Source organism: Amia ocellicauda, chromosome 7 (assembly GCF_036373705.1).
Source record: "Amia ocellicauda isolate fAmiCal2 chromosome 7, fAmiCal2.hap1, whole genome shotgun sequence".
NCBI lineage: Eukaryota > Metazoa > Chordata > Actinopteri > Amiiformes > Amiidae > Amia > Amia ocellicauda.
The window spans coordinates 35020608-35043270 of NC_089856.1; the positions used below are offsets into that span (position 1 = coordinate 35020608).

At 36.7% G+C, this 22663-nt stretch overlaps 2 protein-coding genes across 4 annotated transcripts in view; one reads left to right on the top strand and one right to left on the bottom strand.

Annotated features, from left to right (window-relative positions):
• Positions 1-1944: 1944 nt before the first annotated feature.
• Positions 1945-4272, top strand: c15h3orf80 (chromosome 15 C3orf80 homolog). Its single transcript, XM_066709361.1, has one exon. It carries the CDS (start codon positions 2155-2157, stop codon positions 2722-2724), a length of 570 nt encoding a protein of 189 aa, XP_066565458.1. The 5' UTR covers positions 1945-2154; the 3' UTR covers positions 2725-4272.
• Positions 4273-5502: 1230 nt separating this feature from the next.
• Positions 5503-22663, bottom strand: part of ift80 (intraflagellar transport 80 homolog (Chlamydomonas)) — a 54037-nt gene continuing 36876 nt past the window's right edge. For all 3 annotated transcript variants that reach the window (XM_066709360.1, XM_066709358.1, XM_066709359.1), the window contains exons 11-20: positions 21628-21702; positions 19639-19802; positions 19339-19403; positions 14159-14294; positions 12835-12982; positions 11797-11968; positions 8634-8723; positions 7717-7889; positions 6426-6549; positions 5503-6070 (exon numbers count right to left, since the gene is read on the bottom strand). In XM_066709360.1, the coding sequence (XP_066565457.1) occupies positions 5957-6070; positions 6426-6549; positions 7717-7889; positions 8634-8723; positions 11797-11968; positions 12835-12982; positions 14159-14294; positions 19339-19403; positions 19639-19802; positions 21628-21702 (1261 nt within the window). In that variant the 3' untranslated portion in view covers positions 5503-5956. The remainder of the gene's footprint in view (positions 6071-6425; positions 6550-7716; positions 7890-8633; positions 8724-11796; positions 11969-12834; positions 12983-14158; positions 14295-19338; positions 19404-19638; positions 19803-21627; positions 21703-22663) is intronic.

The following is a 22663-nucleotide window of genomic DNA, read 5'->3' on the forward strand; positions in this document are numbered from 1 at the left end:
AGAGAGAAATCTTTTACTTCTCCTCCATTTTGTTCACTGCAATCCCTTGCAAAACCACAATGTTTTTCTACAACGTTTTTCCATTATTCACCAGAATTGCCTATATGCAAGATAACTCAGTAAACTGGCACCTAGTGCATTTTATATCACTATCTCAGTGTTACACTTTGCTGTTGTTATTCTTATATACATATAGCTGTACGAGTTCCAAAGGGGTCAGTGATTGGGTCAATGGCAAAGGCAAAGTGAAACACTTCATAGACATTTTGGAATAACTGAATGCTGCCCCAGCCAAGATGCAGATTTATTGCAGTGGGCTTTTGTTCTTTACCATACAGACATCAATTGACAGATCAATGGCTGTTATACCCTCCAAAGCAATCCTTCAGGGGGTTTTATTTCACTGATATGTTGCTCTCTAGTGCTATTAGTCGCTGCATTTTAGAACTGACCTTTAACTGACATTACAAAGCTCAGTTTAATGTGATTTGTTATGTTTTATTTTTGTTTTACTTTTCTTTTTTTCTTTTTCTTAATCTGCATTAAACATTGGGAAGTAGTCACCTATATTGAAATATCCCTGGCGAGCAGAAAAGACCGAAAAGCTCATGGAGACTGCATACTCCAGGTCGTCTGCTTGCATGTGGTTAAAACTAGGGTTATACCTCTCTATTCAGATCAACTGCACCTCGTTTCTGGTAAAACCCCAACGCTCTCCCACATGTTATTCTCTTTACCTTTAACAAAAATGATCATAAATGAATTAAGAAATTGAATAAATACAGTTTTTAGTGCGTATTTAGTGTTACATTATTCTCGCTGAGACAATATAAAGGTACCGCATGGTCCACTATGTTTCAGCACCAAGGAGAGTACCATTAGCATCTGTCAACAGCCTCCGTTGCCTGAGCCCTGGCCGCTCAGGGTTAATCGATTTGGGGTTTGCAGATGCTTTTTCAAGTATCCCATTATATATTGACTGTGATACGTCCAGATTACGTTCTCAGTTCTTTAGAAAAACAATGTTCTGCAAATATAGTCATAGGTCTTGCCGTCAGTTTGGTGTAAAATTATATATCAATGGCAAATACAAAAGTGGTGCTTATGAGAAAAAATATATATTTATGAAATTTAATGGAAGGCTGAAAATGTTGAAAAACGTCAATGTAAGCATTTGAGTTAGCAGTGAAGCTTACCTGACTGCCACAATTGATTGAACTAAAATTAACTTTAGTATAAATGGAATCCTAAAGGTTACTATTATTAATTCACGAGATCGGCTTCTTCTATAGTTTAACATGTGCTTTTGAGTACTCCGCAAAAACAAATACCTAAATACAATTTAAAAAAAAGACAAAGGTTGATAAGACCAAAGCGTGATCATTTTCAGTGGTAAAATAAATATCTGACACCTGTGAAACCATATAGCTGCGTTTTAAGCACCACTCTGGATAGGATCCGTTTTGAAGGAGTCGTTCAACATCTGTGCACAGTGGCGTAATGGAGAAGACGACGCATTAAAAACGCATTAAATCTCATGATCAGGACACCATACATTTTTAATTAGGAAGAAGCAATAGTATTGTCGCCTCCCTTTTCTGATCCATCTTACTTAAGAAGAAAATAGCAGGCAAATCTATCTTTTTTTGTAAGTAAAGGCAGCTACTGTTAGAAGTTCTGTAGATCAGGTGGATGCATTTGCTATTTTGAAGAAGCCGGGCTGTGTAAGGTGTAGGGGAAATACACTACAAGATAAATAACGATATCAAGTTCAGTATACAGCCAGAGTAACAGTCAAAGTGAGGAGGGGGGGATATCTGCACAACGGAGGTCCTACTGTCCTGGAGTTGCATCGTCCATCACTGTGATGTAAGAATCCAGTTTCCACATTCAACAGTGAGGTCCAGTAAGTATCAGCGCTGCACAGCGACCGGCACAGGGAAAGCCGCTGCTCTCAAACTAAGCCTGCTCCACTTCTTGCAAAGCTGATGTAAACGACCTGCTGCAGACTGTGCTCTTTTATTGCCAGTCTTTATATATATATATATATATGTGTGTGTATGTGTCGGTGCAATTGTACATGCTCTATTGATAAGAAGAAAACCCCAGGAGGAGCTAAGCATCACACCAAACCAAACAAGCCAAAACCAAAGAATGCTTCATCTCTCAAATGATATAACACCGGGTTTCACTTTGCTGACTCTGTGTGTGATCTATGCTTTCCAAGCGACCCGGAATTGTGGAGGCACTTTCTGTAGGGAAGACCAGCGGTGTTGCCCTCTAGGAAACAGCAGCTCGGAAATAAGATGCTGTAAGCTGCCTTTGCATACGTTTTTCGACAACGTGGGCTGGATAACGAGGAAGTTATCGGGGATATTAATCCTCTTGCTGCTGTTTGCCATGGGCTATTTCATCCAGCGCATCATCTGCCCCAGACCTCGGAGGCACCACGAAAGGCAGGACGACCCCTCGCTTTTGAATGGGCACACGACTGCCTCTCAGGACTCCCTCATAGACCGCCTGCCCGAGCACAGGATCGGGGCTTTCACGTCCCCTGTCCTGCAACTGCCGGCGTATGACGAGGTGAAGTATCTCCCGACGTACGAGGAAACCATGCAAGTGGACAGAGACCGCTCCGATGACAATCTGCTCTCTGCAGCTGGACAAACTGAAGAGACAGCCCACACGGCCAGTGATACCAGGACTTCATGGAACTCGGTTTAACGGGAAATATTTTTAAAAAGCCTATTCTTTTATAAGAAAAACACATGAAAGCTTTAACACGAAAAGTGCAATTACATCATGCAGGCTATAGTGAATGTTGGGTTAAGAGAAGCTTTGGTCAATACTATGTATTTCACAGATGGGCTTATTCAGATGGGAATTATTTCCTTTGTAGTTTAAATGGTAAGAATAACAATAAATGGTTAGTGCTACAGTGGACAGCTTGGACGGTGGACCACCCTATTGTATCCCGATGTCGGTCAAAGTTATAGAAGGCACTACTGGGAAAGAGAAATGCGATTACGCTGCATTCATTTATCCAGCAAATGCTCTCAAGAGCTGCAGATATCGTTCAATGTTAATAGCCACGTGTACCGTGCAAATGAACGCATTTCTCACAACTTGCATGTCCACACATGTGCCTTTCCCATGCCGTAGTGTGTAAACTGTGTAGTGTTGCGCTAAACTTGTCTGTACACATGACATTGCCGTATTTAAAGAGGCTTAGGCTTTGCGCTGCAGTACAATTTTAACTATGACCTTAGTTTTCCCCAAGTCTAAGAACCAACGCATCTTCTTCAATGTACTTTTATGTTTGTATGTTTTTGTTAAGGCTTAAGGCTTCTGATCGGTTACTGTTATCCAGCATACTCAGCAAAATGATCAATACTGCAGCAGTAATATAATCCTTTCTGATAGATCCGCAAATGATTAGCTGGTTGCGATCATGGTTCTTTGAGATAGCTGAGGACAATGCATAAATACATGCTGCGTCAATACCAGCGACCCAGGCAGGCAGTCTGGGCAGTAATAACCATATAGATCAGATCAGCACAGGCACTGGAATAAATATCGTCTATGCTGATATAATGCAATATAATGCAGTGTGTTGACAAATCAATGATGCATTGATCACCATGCGATTGACCACGGTGGCCTTAGGAAGCGCAGGGAAGCAGGGAACAATTCTGCAGTTACAATTACATTTAAGCATTTAAGTGCACATCAGTGGACGATAACGTAAAATTCACATTGTATATATAGATAAGATAATAAGAGCAACATGGTGGCATGACAAAGCAGTTATTGACAGCCTAAAAGTATTGTACATACAAGTCTAAATAAAGAACCAAAGAAACGATCTATACGTGCGATCCCTTTGTACTGCGCATTAGTATTAATTAATGTTGTATAAGGACATCTGTAATATCCAATACATCAACAAAATGTTACAAGGCATTACATTGGATTGACAGATACACAATAAAGTAGATTGAAACAAACCTTTAGTAGCAAAATAATGTAATATTAGAGAGCATTTCTGAAGCTTATGATGATTATGGTTAAAACCCAGAAAGACTCAAGTTTGGTTTCGTTCGTGTTTTGAAATGCTAGAAAACGCTTTATACTATTTGAATACTCTATGACCGTTATACTCAGATTCTAATTAAGATTTGTACAGAGATTAAATAATCAAACAAATAAATCAGCCAAGGAAAGCACAATGGACAGTCACTCACAAAGTAAATCAGATGTATTATTTGCAACAAAATAAAAAATAAAATAAAGCAATACCTGCTGTTTGTTTTAAATTTTTTGAACCAGGACCTTGCATACTTATAGTCATTCTTGTATCTTTAATATTGAACGATATATATGGTATAAATAGTTCACAAAAATTTCTGACAAGAAACATATTTTTCATTTAATTCTAAATATGTGTTGGTCAGTATGTTTTAATGTTTGAATCATGTCACATTTGCCTCCAGGTTAAACATGTCAAATCAAACCTAAACCGGATTTCTAGATCAGAAATTAAGGTATAGGGTGAGGTTTAGACACACACTTGTAACTAAACACCTTAATTATGTGAAAGTGATCAAAGTAAAGACACAAAATGTCAATGTAGCTTAGAGCTTGGATTTCGCCACATCCTGTTAACCAAACCATCAAAGCTGCTTTTATAAGATTATTTGCAAGAAAACGTGTTGTTTTTAGTTCATATTCTCCTGGTACAGATTATTGAACCCAAAATAGCACTCTTTTTGAAGCAGTATTGGGAACCAGACCATTTTATAAAGTAATTGTGGAATACACAGCCATTTTTTATCTTAACAGTGCATTATTCAAGCTGAAAGGGATGCTTTTTTCTCCCTGTACTCAGCGTTGTGTGGATTATATGTTTCTTTAACGAGGCTTGTGCCTTATTCACTGCATGTCTACAGACTCCACCTTTTATAATGCAACTGAAATCTGAGCTTTGTTTTCTGTTGTGGTCTACTACAACTGCTCTCATTTCAGAAACACAAGGGCACCTATCTAGAAAACATAAGCTCATTCGTCCACTGTGATGCAACACTGCACCAACCCCCTTTTAATTTCTGTTTAACATGTTTTCTTGTTTCTAAATAGGCAATAATCACAAAGAACGCCCTCGACGGCATTCGTTTCGCGTAAGCACTGATAAAGTCATGGTCATTTTGAAGGCAACATTTGCTTTCTCTTGATGGTTGCTTATGGGTGCTTATGTGACTTACAAGGATCTTTCCTGTGCAGGCTCTCTCAACATGAGATCAATAAATGACAAAGAACCTGGCAGCAATGGAACCGAGCTGAAGGCTTCAATGTTAACTGTCTATGACCTTGTACATTATAGTGTCAAATGACCAGAGCTGGTGTGTATGTGTATGTGTATATATATATATATATCTGGATAAAATTGAGACCACTATATTTTTTTCTTAAATCAGCATCTCTACATGTATGGTAGCCATTCCATTCCATTCATATTTTTATTTGGAATTTGGGAGAAATGTCAGTATATATTCATACCTATAAATAGTAAAACCAGAGAAACTAATAATTTTGCAGTGCTGTATATATATATATATATAGTGTATTACTAGTGATTACTTATATAGATACATATAGATATTGAGCCTACTTTTCCTAACAGGCTCCAATTAATGCAAACATTATTGTAAAAAAAGACTTATTGCTATCTTATCGAGACCCAAATATATGTGAATAAATAAAATGTATAGATATACCATATAAAACAGATCAGAAAATTATTCAAAGAATTTACATATCAAAAATATAAACACAGTTAAATTACACCACTGAAATTACAGTTATATCTGATGGAAATGTGTTTGCAAGGCGAACACTAAATTCCCCACTAACATGGAAAGGCCAAACATATCCGTGGTGAATGATGAAAGCACTCAGATCACCGCCTTGAGGAAATGCTGCTTCTCACTGCAGAGGATGTAGCTGCTTTTTCTCGCTCTTTGGCAATCTCCATCTCAATTTTAGCTTGTATCTTTTCCCAGTCAACCTCCACCTGCAGAAACAATCAGTCAGCTCTTTTTAATATTCTGAAGGTAGGTTCTCAATCAGAGCTTTTAAAATCAACTCGTGCATACAAAAGAATGTGGAATTTCAGTGTCAGCAACACTTAAGGTAGCTGATTTCAGATTTAAGCTTACTTTGCTATACTGTTTTGTTAAAAACTATTGACTGTGACAGGCTGAGGGCTTGCAAGAAATAAGGTAAGATCAATAACAGCCAAGATGTCGACGATAACTTAAGGAAGTGTCTATATTTCTCTGTAATAGCTATCAATAAAAAAACAAACAAACATACAACAACAAAAAGTATAAGTAGGATAGATGTTTTTTAGAAATTAAACTACTTACTCCTTCCGAATACTGCAAAAACCTTTTGTTGGTTTCTTTTTTGCCAAAATCATCCAAATATTTCTGCCTGTAAGCCAGAACTGTGTCAACATGTGTCTTGTGTTTTACTGCCAGTTCCAGTGCCCTAGGAATGGAAAAGAAGCTCAAGCTGTAAGAATAACCACAGACAACACTTCAATCCCGATTAACTGTTGATAGTACGATTTGTTTAGAATTCCTTCAAGTCCTCCAGTACAGTCAATTTAAATACGTTTTTAACGAGATATTATTAAGGTTAACTGATCACCTCTTTTGTTAACATATTGAGGCTAAGGTAAATCACTAATCAGGTTAAGGACTTTAGTAAAATGGATGTGCTGTGTATGAATCTGAATCAGCATTTCTCCTTAAAATATGAATCCACAATCATTTTTTGTCTGTTATATCCTCTCAGTTTTAAAATTGTCGACTGCTTATCAGCTTGGCTCACTGCTGGAACCCTATTAATAACAGGAGGGAGATGAAACAGCATACACACGGTATCTGAAACGCTCAGTGTAGGGTCATGTGATTGTTTTCCAAATGTCAGTAAATAGTTTGAAAAGTGGAGCTCAATGCAATTCCCACTGATAAGACTGCAGGCTCACAGGCACATGGAGCAGCCACAGGGGTCACTGTTGTATGGCAAGCTGGGGAAACACCAGTCCGGCACCTCTGAATGGCCTGGTCACAGGTGGCTATAGTAGCCTTGATTCAAACCAACTATGTCTATACTATATGGGTCAAACTGCACTCCAAATAGAGGCTTTTACTTAAAAAGCCTTCCAGGAGTCTCAGGATGTCACTTGTATTAAAAATAATGAAGTGCATGGCAATTGCAGCTGAAGATGATCAATTACGGTAACTGGCTTCTTTCCAGGGTAGGATGAATGCCACAAATAAACCATTGTTCTAGTCAATGTCTAATGTCTGGGTCTAAGAGAGAGGACCCAAGACTTTGGAAGCAAATATACTTTCTGTAATAGTTGTTCTTGCTTTAGATGTCCGGCAGTGTGGAGTAATGGTTAGGACTCTGGAGTGCAGGGTTGTGGGTTCAATCCCCAGCTGTTGTACCCTTGAGCAAGGAACTTTACCTAGACTGCTCCAGTAAATGCCCAGCTGTATAAATGGGTACAAATGTAAAAATAATGTGATATGTTGTAACTATTATCACCCTGGATAAGGGTGTCTGCTAAGAAATCGGGTAATAATAATAATAGATCAAATCTGGACACAATATGAACGCATGTAACAGATGGTATTATTTATTCACCTGTCCCAGTTGTATAAGTTGATGTGCACCTGAATTGCTTGGTATATGAGACCAGCTTGAAGAAGGACTCCTTCTGCTTCTTGCACATTCCCACTGAAGAGTAACATGTGAGCCATTGAAGACTCCTTTGATGGGAGATCTTTTATTGAATTGATGTACTGGACTTTATCCACCTAAAGAAGAAAAGCAGATTTTAGGATATCATGTTTAACACCCCCATCCCACTTCATCATCATTCGTAATTTTTTTACCAGTGAACATTATTACTCTCATTACTCTCTTGCTTGGGGTTTTAAAATACAGATAACGAATTAGACCTGCATATATATATATACACACACATACATACATAACATAGAACACTACCAAACATTGTTAAACTATTTAAGTATATTTTGAGTTTGACCCTCATATTGCATAGCTTATTGCAAGCTTCAAACCTGTGGTTACATTATGGTTATAAGAAAGTAACATCATACTCAAAATGAAGCTGCACAGTACAGTTTTATAGTTTTTTTTTATTAGGAGGTGGGTCAAGGTTCTGATTGAATCCCAGCCTTATTTCATATAGAGTATAAAAATGTGATGGTACACATTGACGCACAAATTTCATTTTCACACACATTCCTGAGAACACTATATATTTTGTATACTTTTGTCATAAAAGGGAGATGTATTGCTAGTACTGACTATTGCAGTCCTATGGGTTTTATAAATCTCTTCAATCATCAATTGCTAATTACCTGTAGTGAACAGTGAATTGGATTAATTGTGCTTGATAATTGATTTGACTAATTTATAAAGATTTTGGATAAAAGTGAAACCAGAAGACACAAGACCTATTCAGGACCAGAGCTGGCTACTGGGCACTAGGTTCCTAGGATGAGAAAAGCTTTATCAATAAACCTCAGTCTTACCTCGCAAATAGATGCATATGCTACCTCTGCTGTTGCAAGCTCTTTACTTGCAATTGCCATAGCAGCAAGACAAGCCCATAATTCTTCATCCTGTTAGGAGAATATAATAGTAATTTACATTACAATTAACCGTAAAATATTTGCAGTTTTACTGAACACAATTGAAAATATCCTGTGGATCTGTGTTGACATAATCAAGTATATTTCAAATGCAGATCCTATAGAGAATCTTTATTGTAAATACTCATCAGAGGGATGATGTGTTTTCATCAGGCCCAGGGAGGGATGCAGTATAATATGTTGTTTCCTTCAACCTCTTGTTTTATCAATGTCAAATCCATACGACTTGTTTGTAACCAAGTGGAAAGTTGGCCAAGGGCCTGTGTTTCGTTTACATTCTACTAAACACAACAATAACAAAGGCTTTCTAGAGAAAATCAGCAACACACAATAATGGGAGGGAAAAAAATCCAAAACATGCTGTACTTGCTGTACGGTTGGAATATTTGCTATATATAACAGAAACATTTTAAAGATGTATCTGTCAGGACCTAGGTGGTTTTATTGTTTGAAAAAGTACAATGTTTCCATCAGCCAGGGAGGAGGCTTACAACATGCCATCTGTGGCAAAGCCCTATTTCAGTAACTACTGTTGTTACTGTTGCATAAAATCAACTTATACTGCACCACCACTCCATTAAGCTATGCCGAAGACATAGAGATAAAGTTGACATTTTGGTCAAATAAACACTCCTAAAAACATTATTAAAGGGACAAGACCGTTATTACTCTGGCGTCTCTGTCAGACGATGGTTCTATTATTCTGTCTGTTTGTTGTAGTTTGAAATTATTAGTGTCTCACTGAAGGGCAGACAGTGCCCCAAATTAGAAGCAATGATGCTCTAACATGCATGCAAATAAACAGCTGGAGCATCTTGGAAGTCTCATTCCTTATTTGGGTAAACAAATTATGATTTAAGTCAGGGATACTTATATTTAAAAGTGCATTAATTAAATACTGCTTTTTCACAAAATACATAAACAAAAAGAAACGCAAAGCAAACAAACAAACAAAAAAAAAAAACAAGAAAATACTTAAAACAATATATAATCTCATGGTTCCAAAGAGGACATAAATAGGGTAATAAAAGAACAAATGTATCCATCCATACAGTTGCAAACCAGTACAGATAGTGTAAGCATGTAACCACCTCTGGCACATTGTAAAAAGTAAAGTTTTTTGGCATTTAGTCACCCAACTGTTGTTTACATTTTCCAGTAATCACTGACAGATTTATGCAATAAAAATGTGGCTCCTAAATGTTTGACACATTTGAAGCATGACACACTCTCCAAGCCGGCCTGGTCAGTTTGGCCTAGTCACTAAATTCACACCCATCTGGAAACTAACAAATCGCTTACCAGAAAAGGAGGCACATTTACAGAAACTGGTGACTGATACAAAAATGTGGAAGGCCCCGCTTCACTCAGGCCTGAAGTCAGGTTATTTCATCACCAACCATAATACTTGAACATGAAAGTGAATCTTTAGTAAATCATGTTGCACTCTAATTACATCTCAGTAATAAACCACAGACAATAACATGTCAGCTTGATTCTGTTCTTCAAAGCTCCACAGAATTGTTTGTTTGCTCTGCTCTGAAAATCATCAATAATAATAATAATAATAATAGATGGTCATGTTGTAAAAAGCCTACAGAAAGGTGCATTTTGCCACTACAGTCTGGTCCTTTAAAGACTATAAAACATCAGTTTACTTTACCGCAACAGGTAAATCTTAAAATGTAGATAAGCTATTTAATTAATTAAGTAATCCTGGATTACTGTTCCACATCATGATATTGCTGCAGTAAAAAAAAAAAAACGAAAAGACATACATTTTAAAAGGTAGTAAACAAAAACTAAACCCAAACACAGAAATGCACACAACAAGAGGAGCAGAATGAAAGTGGTTCAACAGGAGAAGATGAACTCACCTCAGAAGGAGAAGCCTGACAGGATCGAGTGGAAAAGAAAGGACATGTAGTGTAGTAGAAGTTTTAACAAAACTAAAGAGTCATGAAATGTCATGAAAGAATAATGAAGGGCATTGAGATTAACATGAGAGCATCAGCACACTTTCATATGGGTGCATCATAATGCATGACACAGCACTTCCTATAAAAATATACACGTTTCAATATTATTATTACTGTATTTTTTTGTGTTGTAAGTTTATCACCCTAAAGCAGTTCCAGAGTCTAGCACAATAAATTGCTGTCTCATTGTGGCCAGGTTCAACAGACATGAAGATTTAAGTTACAAGCAATTATTTACATACTAAAAGCAGTTTAACATGCAATGTGCAAGCAATTTACTTGCTAATTACACAATTAATTTGAAATCATTACCTATGACTGAACTCACTGCTTTCTTTACATATAATTTATGCTCTGGTTTACCTAGAGAGGTTTACAGGAAATCTGCTTTCATAATTAAGGAACATTACATAAGTAGTATTTTCTCCCCAATAAAATGTCAGGTAGGTTAATGTTTTCAACAATGACAATTTATAACTTAAAGCAAATCCATAGTGCTGTACTACATTTGGCTTCAGAGGCTCAATAATAAACACTTTCTATGCAGAACAAAGACAAGATTTGAACATTAAAATAGAATGTGAGATATCTGCAATATAAATACAAAGTAATAGCATCACTTTAATTGAATGCCACGATGCAGGATCATTTGAATTTCTCTTTTGTTTGTAGTTACTAAAGGTATTTTAAATGTACATATGTTGGAACAATGGGAGTCACAACATAATTCAGTGAGACAACTGAAGATTAACCTTGCTCCTGTTAAGAAATGCAAATACGAAAATCCTGATCTCTGCACTTTTTACACAAGATAAGATACAAAGGTTATGACTTTGCAAAAACAAACAAAACAAAAACATTGCTTCTGAAAAGCCAGAAAAGAGATGTCAATGTCCTTCCTTTCATACCTACATAGAATATCATTTATGCAAATGTATTATTTTCACCACAGGTACTGTTACACATTACAACAACTCAACACTTTGTAACACTCCTATAGAAGCTTATTTCAGAGAGGCAGAAAAAAACAGGACTAGACTGCTTCGATGCATGATCATACTTACCTTTGCAAAGCGACACAGTCTGACAGCATCATCCCAGCGGGAGGTAGTGACGTAGTCGTGCAGGATGGCAGGGTAAGGAGATACAGTGCTGTACACCAAAGAGCCATCAGCTCTCCTGATTGTAACCTGATTACCTACATAGTTTAAAATCTGGGGATTTCTGCTAAATTCGCTGAGGAGACAAAAGAACAAGTTAGGAAAAAACAAATGGAAGGAATCAGATGTCATTCCATTTAGTGAAGTTACTGTTTCTTTGGGCAAGAAGATTAATGTACTACTTTAAAATGACATACACAGCAACCTGTGACAACAATAATAAGAAACTCAAGAAACATAAAAAAAAATGTATTAACTTCAGACATTTCAATTTATGGGATACTAAAAATAAAGTGCAAAAGAAGTAGAATCCTCTTTTTTCACTTGTTATTCCTTGCAATTGATTTACTGAAGAGATAATGTATAAAAAATATGTACTTTTTCGGTTTGTTTTTAAAGATATATCATGACTAAGGAAGTTTCTTGCAAAATTACCTCTTTGCATTCTGTAGCTTAGAAGAGCAATATGTGGTGTTTTGTTAAACAGTTTGATATATGTGTGACCAAAACAAGTTTACATAATTCTGTGTGGTAAAAAGAAGAGCTTTTATTTATTTATGGATTTTAATCGTGGAAAGTTTAACTGCCTTTAAATTAACACTGCAACAAACTTTAAAAAAACTCACATCTGGTAACTGTTTTGAACATATTGTAAAATGCCATATTCCTTGTGGTCATGAAGTTTACAAAACCTGATCCCTAAGGTCCAACTTATTATTTTAAACAATGGAAGTTTTACTCTATGCAGTAACCACATTATATATCCTGGAAGATGAGAAAATATATTGAGCTCTCCTCTGTCTTCAAAATATTGCTTTAAAACAATGAAGCAAAACAAAAAAGTATACATTTTGTTGCCTCTGATAACAGAGATGTGAATAAGAGCAGATTTCACAGAAGAAAACACAACAGTTATTAACAGTGAAGAGACATGTAAGGTACCTTGCATCTTTCATATATATTGTTTTGGGCAGGAGTTCTTTATCCACAAACACAGTGTTTGGGTAATTCCATACAGTGAAATTAGTATCTTGTATCCCACACAGAATATTTGCAGTGTCATTCCAGGCCAAGGTATGAACCATAGTACCTGCACAGATAATTACAAAAGTTAATTAAAATATATATAGCATTCTTCACAAACACTCTTCATTTTATTTCATGTATTTCTTTCATTACAATGACTATAGATTGTGCTAAGTCATTATAACAGTTAATCAAAGTTGCACTTGAAGCTTTTGAAGCTTTTAGCTGCAGTGGAAACATTGTTTTTCAGTTTGGGGGGTAAATTTCCTAAACAATATGTGAGTTCATATACATGTTCATTAACTACATTGTCTAGGAAACGAATGCACATTTTTAAACACAGTACATGCAGTTTCAGATAATCTGTAGCAAAACGCTTTGAAAATTAACACAAAAAAGAATACAAAATATTTTAAATTTAAATTAAAGATTAAAGGATTATAGATTCATTTTAAGTATCTTATTTTGTTTTACTATGTAGTGAATTTGTGGGCTGGGCCTGGACATTTCAAGTTATATTTACTTGATAAAAAATCATACCAAAGATCATATTTAAAACATACACACACACAAACACATACCATGTACTTAACTTCTTGAACTACTTAAAGGCATTTTCCAGAAGCATGGGAGTAATTCAAAGAAATAAAATATTTGTATTCATTTTTAAATTAAAGACTAATTTTTCTCCCCCACGAGACCCCAGTTAATGAAGGAAAAAAAATGTTTTGGAAAGCTCTCTAGCTTTTTCCACATCCTCAACAGCTCTGAAGTGACCCCATATGATTCTAACAGAGTTGCTGCGTTTTTGTAGGAGTAAACTTAAAAACAAATTAACAAAATAAAACGGCAGAGTTTCATTAACAGGCTTCGTTCCAAACACACTTAAGAAATCAGAGGGGGATCTCTACAAACAATTTACGCGCCATGCAACCAGACGCACTGGCATTGCAGGCAAATGGGCACAGGGTTTAAGTTTAGTTTGAGTTGTTGCAATTACAATTTGGTCCCAATTAGTTTCCAGTAAATGTATCTTCACAAAATGCTTGCATCTCAACCATTAATCCTTCAAAAAGGGGGTTAAGCTTTCAATTTAATGTATTCGCTCAAGAATTATTGTCGTTCCTGTCAGTTAAGCTTGAAGTAAGACTTCTTTCTAAAATTACATTTGAACTCACTTGTTAGGGGTAGCAAGCAAAATCAAAGTGCAATGGAAATCATAAAAAAATAACTATATTACCAATTTTATTCATTTTTGGCTCCCGTCCAAATCTTCTGACAGGGGTCAGGTACAGATCCCGATTCTTATCGATCAGTGCAATCTTTCGTTCATTGGCTGTTCCACACTGGTCCAGGGCAACTTCCACCACCTCCATCTGTAGTTAAGAAACTACAACTTTAAATGTTGCCTACAAACAGCTAAATGCATTTTGATACTGAAAGGTATTGCTAAACTTATACATATATATATAAAAAAATAGCATCTTAAATTTGCCAAGGCTATTCTTTCAAACTGACTCACCCAAACCAAATCAATAGAATAAAATAACAAATCAAGGAATTTATTTAAACCACTTTAGAAATTTGTTGGAAATAACAGGAGTTTACAAAGCTAAAGGGTTTCTAGATGCATGTGTATTCCTGACTGTCAGATACATTCATCCCTATAATAACTCCCATTACTTCCTTTGGTACTATTATTTAAGTTAATCTCTGTCAGTAAACACTTTTGATTACAAAACAGCTACTGCACGTTTCCCTGGGTAATACAAGTTGACACTGAGCTGAAGAAATGTGTCTGCAGCAGCCAGTCCAGGTGCTCAATATTCTTCTTTGTCTGATTTGCCAGCTTAAGAGCCTGTTAATGTCAGAGTTTCATTCCTTAACTACAGAAGCGGAGACAGCAGGCAGGCTGCAAACAAAGTATGGGGTCAGATTACAGAAAAGGCGTAAGTGCAGCCGAACAGCTTAGGGTTTATTTACACAAAACCCTAAATTAAAAAAAAAAAAAACTAAAAATCATTTTCTATTTAGCAAATATGCCATGTAATCTAAAAAAAAAAAAAAAATACAAATAGAAAGATTGATGCTGAAATGTTTTTAAGACTAAAACTTTCATGATCTTATGACATCTGCATAAGCTGCTGACATATTTAAACACCCTTGATGTCAGTCTGCAGGATTTTGAGAGACCTGACACAAGGTTAACACAAACCCCATTCAACTGAAACAACTGCCAGCATTTTGTTGCCGGACAAAAATACACCCCTATTCTGATTGGAATTCGGAACTCGGAACATTTTGGGCAAGGTCTATGTGAACGGGTTATTGCCAGCAAATCGTTGCCGGCAAATTTCTGCCAAGTGTCCCAGTCTAATTGCCGTCAATCTGCTGTCAACGGGTCTGTGTGAATGGAGCAGGAAAATGATCGCCGGCAAATTCAGCGTCAAGTCCTTGCGTGTTGATGCAGTGCGTCAGCAAACTGACATATCCAATCAGAATAGGGGTGCATTTTTGGGACCACAACACAAAAATTAAGCCACATTTGACTAATAACTTGTGACCATAACTAGAAATGGTGTATGTAATGCTAACTATTGTCACACACGTCAGATGTTACGTAACAATAAAGCATGCAAAATATATAGGATATATAGGATAACACGTACAAAACAAATACGTATGAGGTAACAACATGCAGCAGTCTAACACAGTTGAGTCTACTTCTCATACAACCAAATAATACATTCGCGTGTTCACGTTGAGCAGGATGTGCGCAGATCTGACCAGCAAAGCGATTCATTTTCATAATCTGTGATGATTTTCTGTATCATGAACGCAGCCAATATTTAAACACATTGTATGCACTTACTGAACACAACAATAGGCAGCTACTCTTGTGAATATTATAACCAGTGCACGTTGCGCTGCTGAATGGTGATTGTTTTGCCTGTATAAAAATATACTGCTACTTTACATAATACATGAAATGAAGGGTTTTCATACCAATTTGTTATTGCTGACACTTATTTTCTCACACGAACAAAAGTACATATACCGCAATATCCAATTGTTGTCAGATTACTGATGTTACCGTTAACAATAAGTAAATGAACAAATACAAATGCGCATGGTATCTTAACTAGTACTGTACACGTTTTTGGGAGAAATGTGGAGTTAGTTCTCTTTTGGAAATAAGAACCGAGACCCTCCAGCGTCACGTTGAAGTTTTCCAATCGAACTGAACTCGGTTATACTGACAAACGGCCATTCAAAGCCAGTGTGAATGGGGAGCAACAGGAAAAAAGCCGGCAAACATTACCGGCAATTTTCCAGCATTTCAGTGTGAATGAGGCTATAATTTCACAGCTATTATTACTTGGGCTCTTTAGTATTCTCAAGAGAGAAAATTAAACTTTCCAACTTTGGAAATTATTCCCTGCAAAGTGAAGAAGAGTCTGTTTTAATAGGGTCAGTCTTTCTCTGGGGAAAAGTGCATATATATGTTTTTTAATGTTTTTTTCCTTTTCTTCTTTCTTTCTTTTGAAAGCAACTCAATGGATCATTAAATTGTATTATAAAATACATTATTGGAAAGTAAATCTAAACTGCTCAGTAACAGAATGAGACAAATCACATTTCCCAAGCCTCCAATCAGGAAACACATGCACAACAACTGATGAATTAAAAAAGTAGGAAAGCAGATCAGAATATAAAATATAATCTTCTAAACTGTGATGTCAAGATGGAAAAGGAAGCTATCAAATGGATCCCAGTGAAAAATACAACCACATAAAAGATGTAATAATGAAAATATATTTTGTAGGCATGACAAGGAAAAGGGCATAGATCTAAAACATCTTGGGGAGCCTTTCATTCAGCAGTGGATCGATATAGGGTGATTATATATATTTATATAAACAATTGTCAAATGGTAGAATTTAAAAAATACATACAGTACTGTGCAAAAGTTTTAGGCAGAAGTGAAAAAATGCTGTAAAGTAAGAATGCTGTCAAAAACAGACATGTTAGATTATATTTATCAATTAACTAAATGCAAATGCAGCCCCAAACTTGCAAGGAACCTCCACCATGCTTCACTGTTGCCTGCAGACACTCATTTGTGTACCGCTCTCCAGCCATTCGGCAAACAAATTGCCTTCTGCTAGAGACAAATATTTCAAATTTTGACTCATCAGTCCAGAGCACCTGCTGCCATTTTTCTGCACCCCAGTTCCTGTGTTTTCGTGCATAGTTGAGTCACTTGGCCTTGTTGCCACGTCGGAGGAATGGCTTTTAGGCCGCAAGTCTTCCATGAAGGCCACTTCTGACCAGACTTCTCCGGATAGTAGATGGGTGTACCAGGGTCCCACCGTTTTCTGCCAATTCTGAGCTGATGGCACTGCTGGACATCTTCTGATTGCGAAGGGAAGTAAGCATGATGTGTCTTTCATCTGCTGCAGTGAGTTTCCTTGGCTGACCACTGCGCCTACAGTCCTCAACGTTGCATGTTTCTTTGTGCTTCTTCAAAAGAGCTTGGACAGCACATCTGGAAACCCCTGTCTGCCTTGAAATTTCTGCCTGGGAGAGACCTTGCTGATGCAGAATAACTACCTTGTGTCTTGTTGCTGTGCTCAGTCTTGCCATGGTGTATGACTTTTGACAGTAAACTGTCTTCAGCAACCTAACCTTGTTGGCTGAGTTTGGCTGTTCCTCAAACAGTTGTATTCTTCCTACACAGCTGTTTTAGTTAATGATTGTGTTTCAACCTACATATTGAATTGATGATCATTAGCACCTGTTTGGTATAATTGTTTAATCATACACCTGACTACATGTTTACAAAATCCTTGACTTTGTGCAAGTGCACCTAGAAGAATTGATGCTGTTTTGAAGGCAAAGGGTGGTCACACCAAATATGGATTTGATTTAGACTTTTCTTCTGTTCACTCACTTTGCATTTAGTTAATTGATAAATATAATCTATTAACATGTCTATTTTTGAAAGCATTCTTACTTTACAGCATTTTTTCACGCCTGCCTAACACTACGTACAGGACTGCTATGAAAAAATCAGTCTGTACGATGAATTAATTTACTGCAGTATCACCTGTGTAATACAGTTTTGCGTGTGTGTGAGACAGAGCTGCTTGCTTGTGTGAAGTGAGGGTTTGTGTGCTTGTTTGCGTGTGAGGTGAATCGATGGCACATCGGTTTGTGTTAAAAATTATGTCTGCGTAGAGTCCATGGCTGCGTTCACGACACGCATACCTTGCCGAGTCTGCGCAGAATCTGCACAGACTCTGCGACAAACCTGTCCAAGTGAGCCGTCTGCGTGAACTCAGCCAGAAAAGACGTCCCTAGGTCACGCATCCACAGACTAAAAAGTCTGCACAGCCCCGCAGCTGCTCAAGAGGAACTGCGTCAGAGCAGCCGTATGGGCTCAAATTAGCGCCATAAGTATCATACAGCCACGGCTTCATAACAATAACTGAGTGCTGTGTGACAAAGACGTGTGTGTCAGCCAGAGACAGAGCTCACTGCATGGGCAGCGCCACCTAGTCCGGGGGTGTGAATCGCCTTGAATCATGTCATGAAGGATTGTATGAATTTCATGCTAGATATGGCAAAGCACAACATAAATATACTATTTTAAAGATTTTCAATTCAACAATAAAATAATATGCATGTTTTAGTGGTGTACGTATACATTTTAACCTAATTTTCACGTATTATGTGCATTTGTAAGTTGAACACCTGGCAAGGAAATCCATAATAATACATATAAAATGTTTTACATGTGTATTCCTTTCAAATCACACATTTAATGTAGATTTGAAACCAGTGTAAATATAATATTGTACAAAAAAATTGGATTTTGTGTGCCCTGTGTGCAACATTCATGTCCTTTGCCAGTCACATACCTGTTTAAGTGATGAACTGCACTACTTGTGGTTGTTTTTAGAGATGGTAACAGACATTTTAAACTTGTGCTATAATTTTGTGGCCTGTGCTACAAAACGATCAACCTCTGTAGCACCAGTGCTATGTGCAAAAAAAGTTAACATACAGCCCTGATATATGTATTTCTTTTCCCCATTTTAGCCAAAATTGTGTCATGACACCCATAAAGAGATTTGAAGGTAAGCATGTATTAATGTAATTTCATTTCATGTGAGAAGCAAACAGAGCCAGCTGGCTTTATACAATTCTGGAACTGTATAGTGCTGACACAAAATAAGAAGCTGACAAACTGTAACACACTACTGGCTACTCCTCTCCTGAAATCACATATTGAGGCAACATGAGAAGTTAACAACGTAATTAAAAAGTTAATCACTTTTAACTAAAGTTCATGCACTTAGCTTGTATTTGAGGACCTTAGCCATATCCCAAAACTGTGTTCATGAAACAGCTTACCTTGTGCATCAGGGGTTTGCCATCTCCGAGTGGTTTTCCAGACAGAGCATCAATTAGAAAGATAACTAGCCAAATGAAATAAAGAAGAAATATTATAATTTTAAGACTTACCTATTGCGTGTGTGTGTTTTAAAAATAATAAACAAACAATAATGATCAATAAATGTAAGAATACAATATAGTATTCAGTACCATACCCGATATAGTAGTCACAAGTGCAAATTGTAGTAAAAAATTAAAATAATAAATAAAAATATTAAAAAACAAAAAAAACAAAATTGGTATCATCTTGACTTTTACCTTTCTCATCAGCTTTGTCTCTTATTGCAATGGTATCATTACTAAGAGAGATAGTTTGTGCATTCAGAATGTCAGTCCGCATTCCTGGGAACTTTGGAGTAGAAATAAGACGTCCCTCATAGGAAAACAAATAGATACCTGCTCCATCCACAAGCAGAAAATGTCTGGAAATGAGTAAAGAAAAAAAAAAAAAATGAAGCAGATAAGCATCTACCCTCCATTCTAAAATGGCTAGGACTGTATTGTAACCAGACCTTTCTTATTTTTGACACCGCTTACACATTTTAATTGACAATTAATATACAGTAAGGAAATCCAGGGCTGGATTAAGAATAAAATGTTTCTGTAGCAAATCGTTGGCAGAAACATTAGGAATATAAAATCAAATAGTTCTCATGCTGTTACACTTTAATGGTATTAAAACAATACACATTTGTGATACGTTGGGACTATGTCACATGCCAATATTGCCTAGAGTTGGCTGAATGTTGTTCAGGCAATGGTGATATTACTTTTTGCCGACACGTGTGATTATGTTTAATTAATCCAGCCCTTAGTTTATATTATTACTGGTTAGGGCCCTGCGTTTTATGCAACTTGTTTTTTTCAGTTGTAATTAAACTGCTATGACCTAGATGTCCCTGAAGCCACTCTAGTTATAGTAATCAAATTCACAATTTTACATTGAGAGTCCTAAACATAGAGGACATTGCAATCAAAATTCTTTGAGTGAACGCATGCAACAATATCAACCTGGTGTTCTGTAAAACGATGGGTTTAATTTATTTTTATACAACCAGCAACTTATATTTGGACCACAAAAATAGAGTGACATTTTTTCATCATTAAAACACAAAAAATGAAAGCCCGAGATTGACAGCTATGATACGGCATCAAGTTATGAACGTTGATAAGATGTTATTTTTGATTAGACAGAGGAAATTATTTGTGCTAATACTCCCTTGGAAAATATGGATAATCCCAAATTACGTACATTTCTATACAAACATATCATGTCAACTCAGAAGGGAATATCTGCCCCAAATTTGCTGATTTGACAAAAAAAAGTTTGTTTATGTATGTTTTGTTTACTGAAGTAATATTAGCCCATACAGTTAATCTACACTCTTTGAATTACTCATCAGTGGCACAGGACGTTGTGAAATGTTTAAATGCATTTGAAGTTAATTTTAATAATGTGACTAGGTTTGTCTGAATAAATTATTGATAGAAGCTGAAGAATTGTCCCCACTTTAACACAAAAGGCTAAAAATATTTGTCAATTGTTACCAATTCTGTAGATACTGATAACTCATAACCAACTAACGATGCTTAACTTTAACATCAACATTTTATACACAGGACATTCATTCATTGCTTGCTTCAGTTTTTTTTTCTTTTGTTGACAAATTATGTGTTCCTACCAGTAAACTGAACCATTTAAATGAATTATTGAATCATTCTGAGTATTAATATTTAATAAGCTGTATTTGTAATAAAGAGATGCATGTCGCTTTAAGTAAATGTCCATAGCTGCTGCTGGTGCTTAATCAATGTGCTTTAATAGATCAAATTATTGAGATGATTAAAGAAGGTGGAAGGAATTAAGTGCTGCTTGAGAATACACAGTCATATTAAACGCAGGGCCCTAATAATGGTATACAGAAGTTTCACAACCAAAATGTTCATTTCACAAGAGACTGGTGACAGAATGGTGATGTAATGCCAAATGCTCCCATTTTAGGTTGATTAACTATACCTTTTGTAAATTAACTATAATAATAATAATAATAATAAAAAAAGAAAGACAAATTGCTATCACTTTCCCATACACAATCAGGCTTCAGTAATAATATCTGCTTTATTATTGGCAGAGTCACAAAACTCTTTGCTGCCAGTGCTCAGGGTTTCTTAAACAAAGAAAAAAAATGTCACTCTTGGCCAAGGATTCATAAAGTATATGGATGCTGGCAAAAAATGCTGTTTTACCTTTCTGCTTGCAGGATCAAGCTAACAGTTCCCTCTTTGAGATCGAAAATCAATGGTGTGTTCCAATTCTTCGCACTGCGGTAAAGTCAAGAGTTTTTATCCCTTTTTTATGTTTGGTTATTTCAATTAAAAAAAATACAGTCTGTTCTTAAACGATGCAATCAAAACAGAAAGTAAATCTACTGGATAAAATGCATACATTAATTTGCTTAAAAAGCTTCAGTAATGAGGATCTACACTCACCTAAAGGATTATTAGGAACACCATACTAATACTGTGTTTGACCCCCTTTCGCCTTCAGAACTGCCTTAATTCTACGTGGCATTGATTCAACAAGGTGCTGAAAGCATTCTTTAGAAATGCTGGCCCATATTGATAGGATAGCATCTTGCAGTTGATGGAGATTTGTGGGATGCACATCCAGGGCACGAAGCTCCCGTTCCACCACATCCCAAAGATGCTCTATTGGGTTGAGATCTGGTGACTGTGGGGGCCAGTTTAGTACAGTGAACTCATTGTCATGTTCAAGAAACCAATTTGAAATGATTCGACCTTTGTGACATGGTGGATGGGTACATGGTGGTCATAAAGGGATGGACATGGTCAGAAACAATGCTCAGGTAGGCCGTGGCATTTAAACGATGCCCAATTGGCACTAAGGGGCCTAAAGTGTGCCAAGAAAACATCCCCCACACCATTACACCACCACCACCAGCCTGCACAGTGGTAACAAGGCATGATGGATCCATGTTCTCATTCTGTTTACGCCAAATTCTGACTCTACCATCTGAATGTCTCAACAGAAATCGAGACTCATCAGACCAGGCAACATTTTTCCAGTCTTCAACTGTCCAATTTTGGTGAGCTTGTGCAAATTGTAGCCTCTTTTTCCTATTTGTAGTGGAGATGAGTGGTACCCGGTGGGGTCTTCTGCTGTTGTAGCCCATCCGCCTCAAGGTTGTACGTGTTGTGGCTTCACAAATGCTTTGCTGCATACCTCGGTTGTAACGAGTGGTTATTTCAGTCAAAGTTGCTC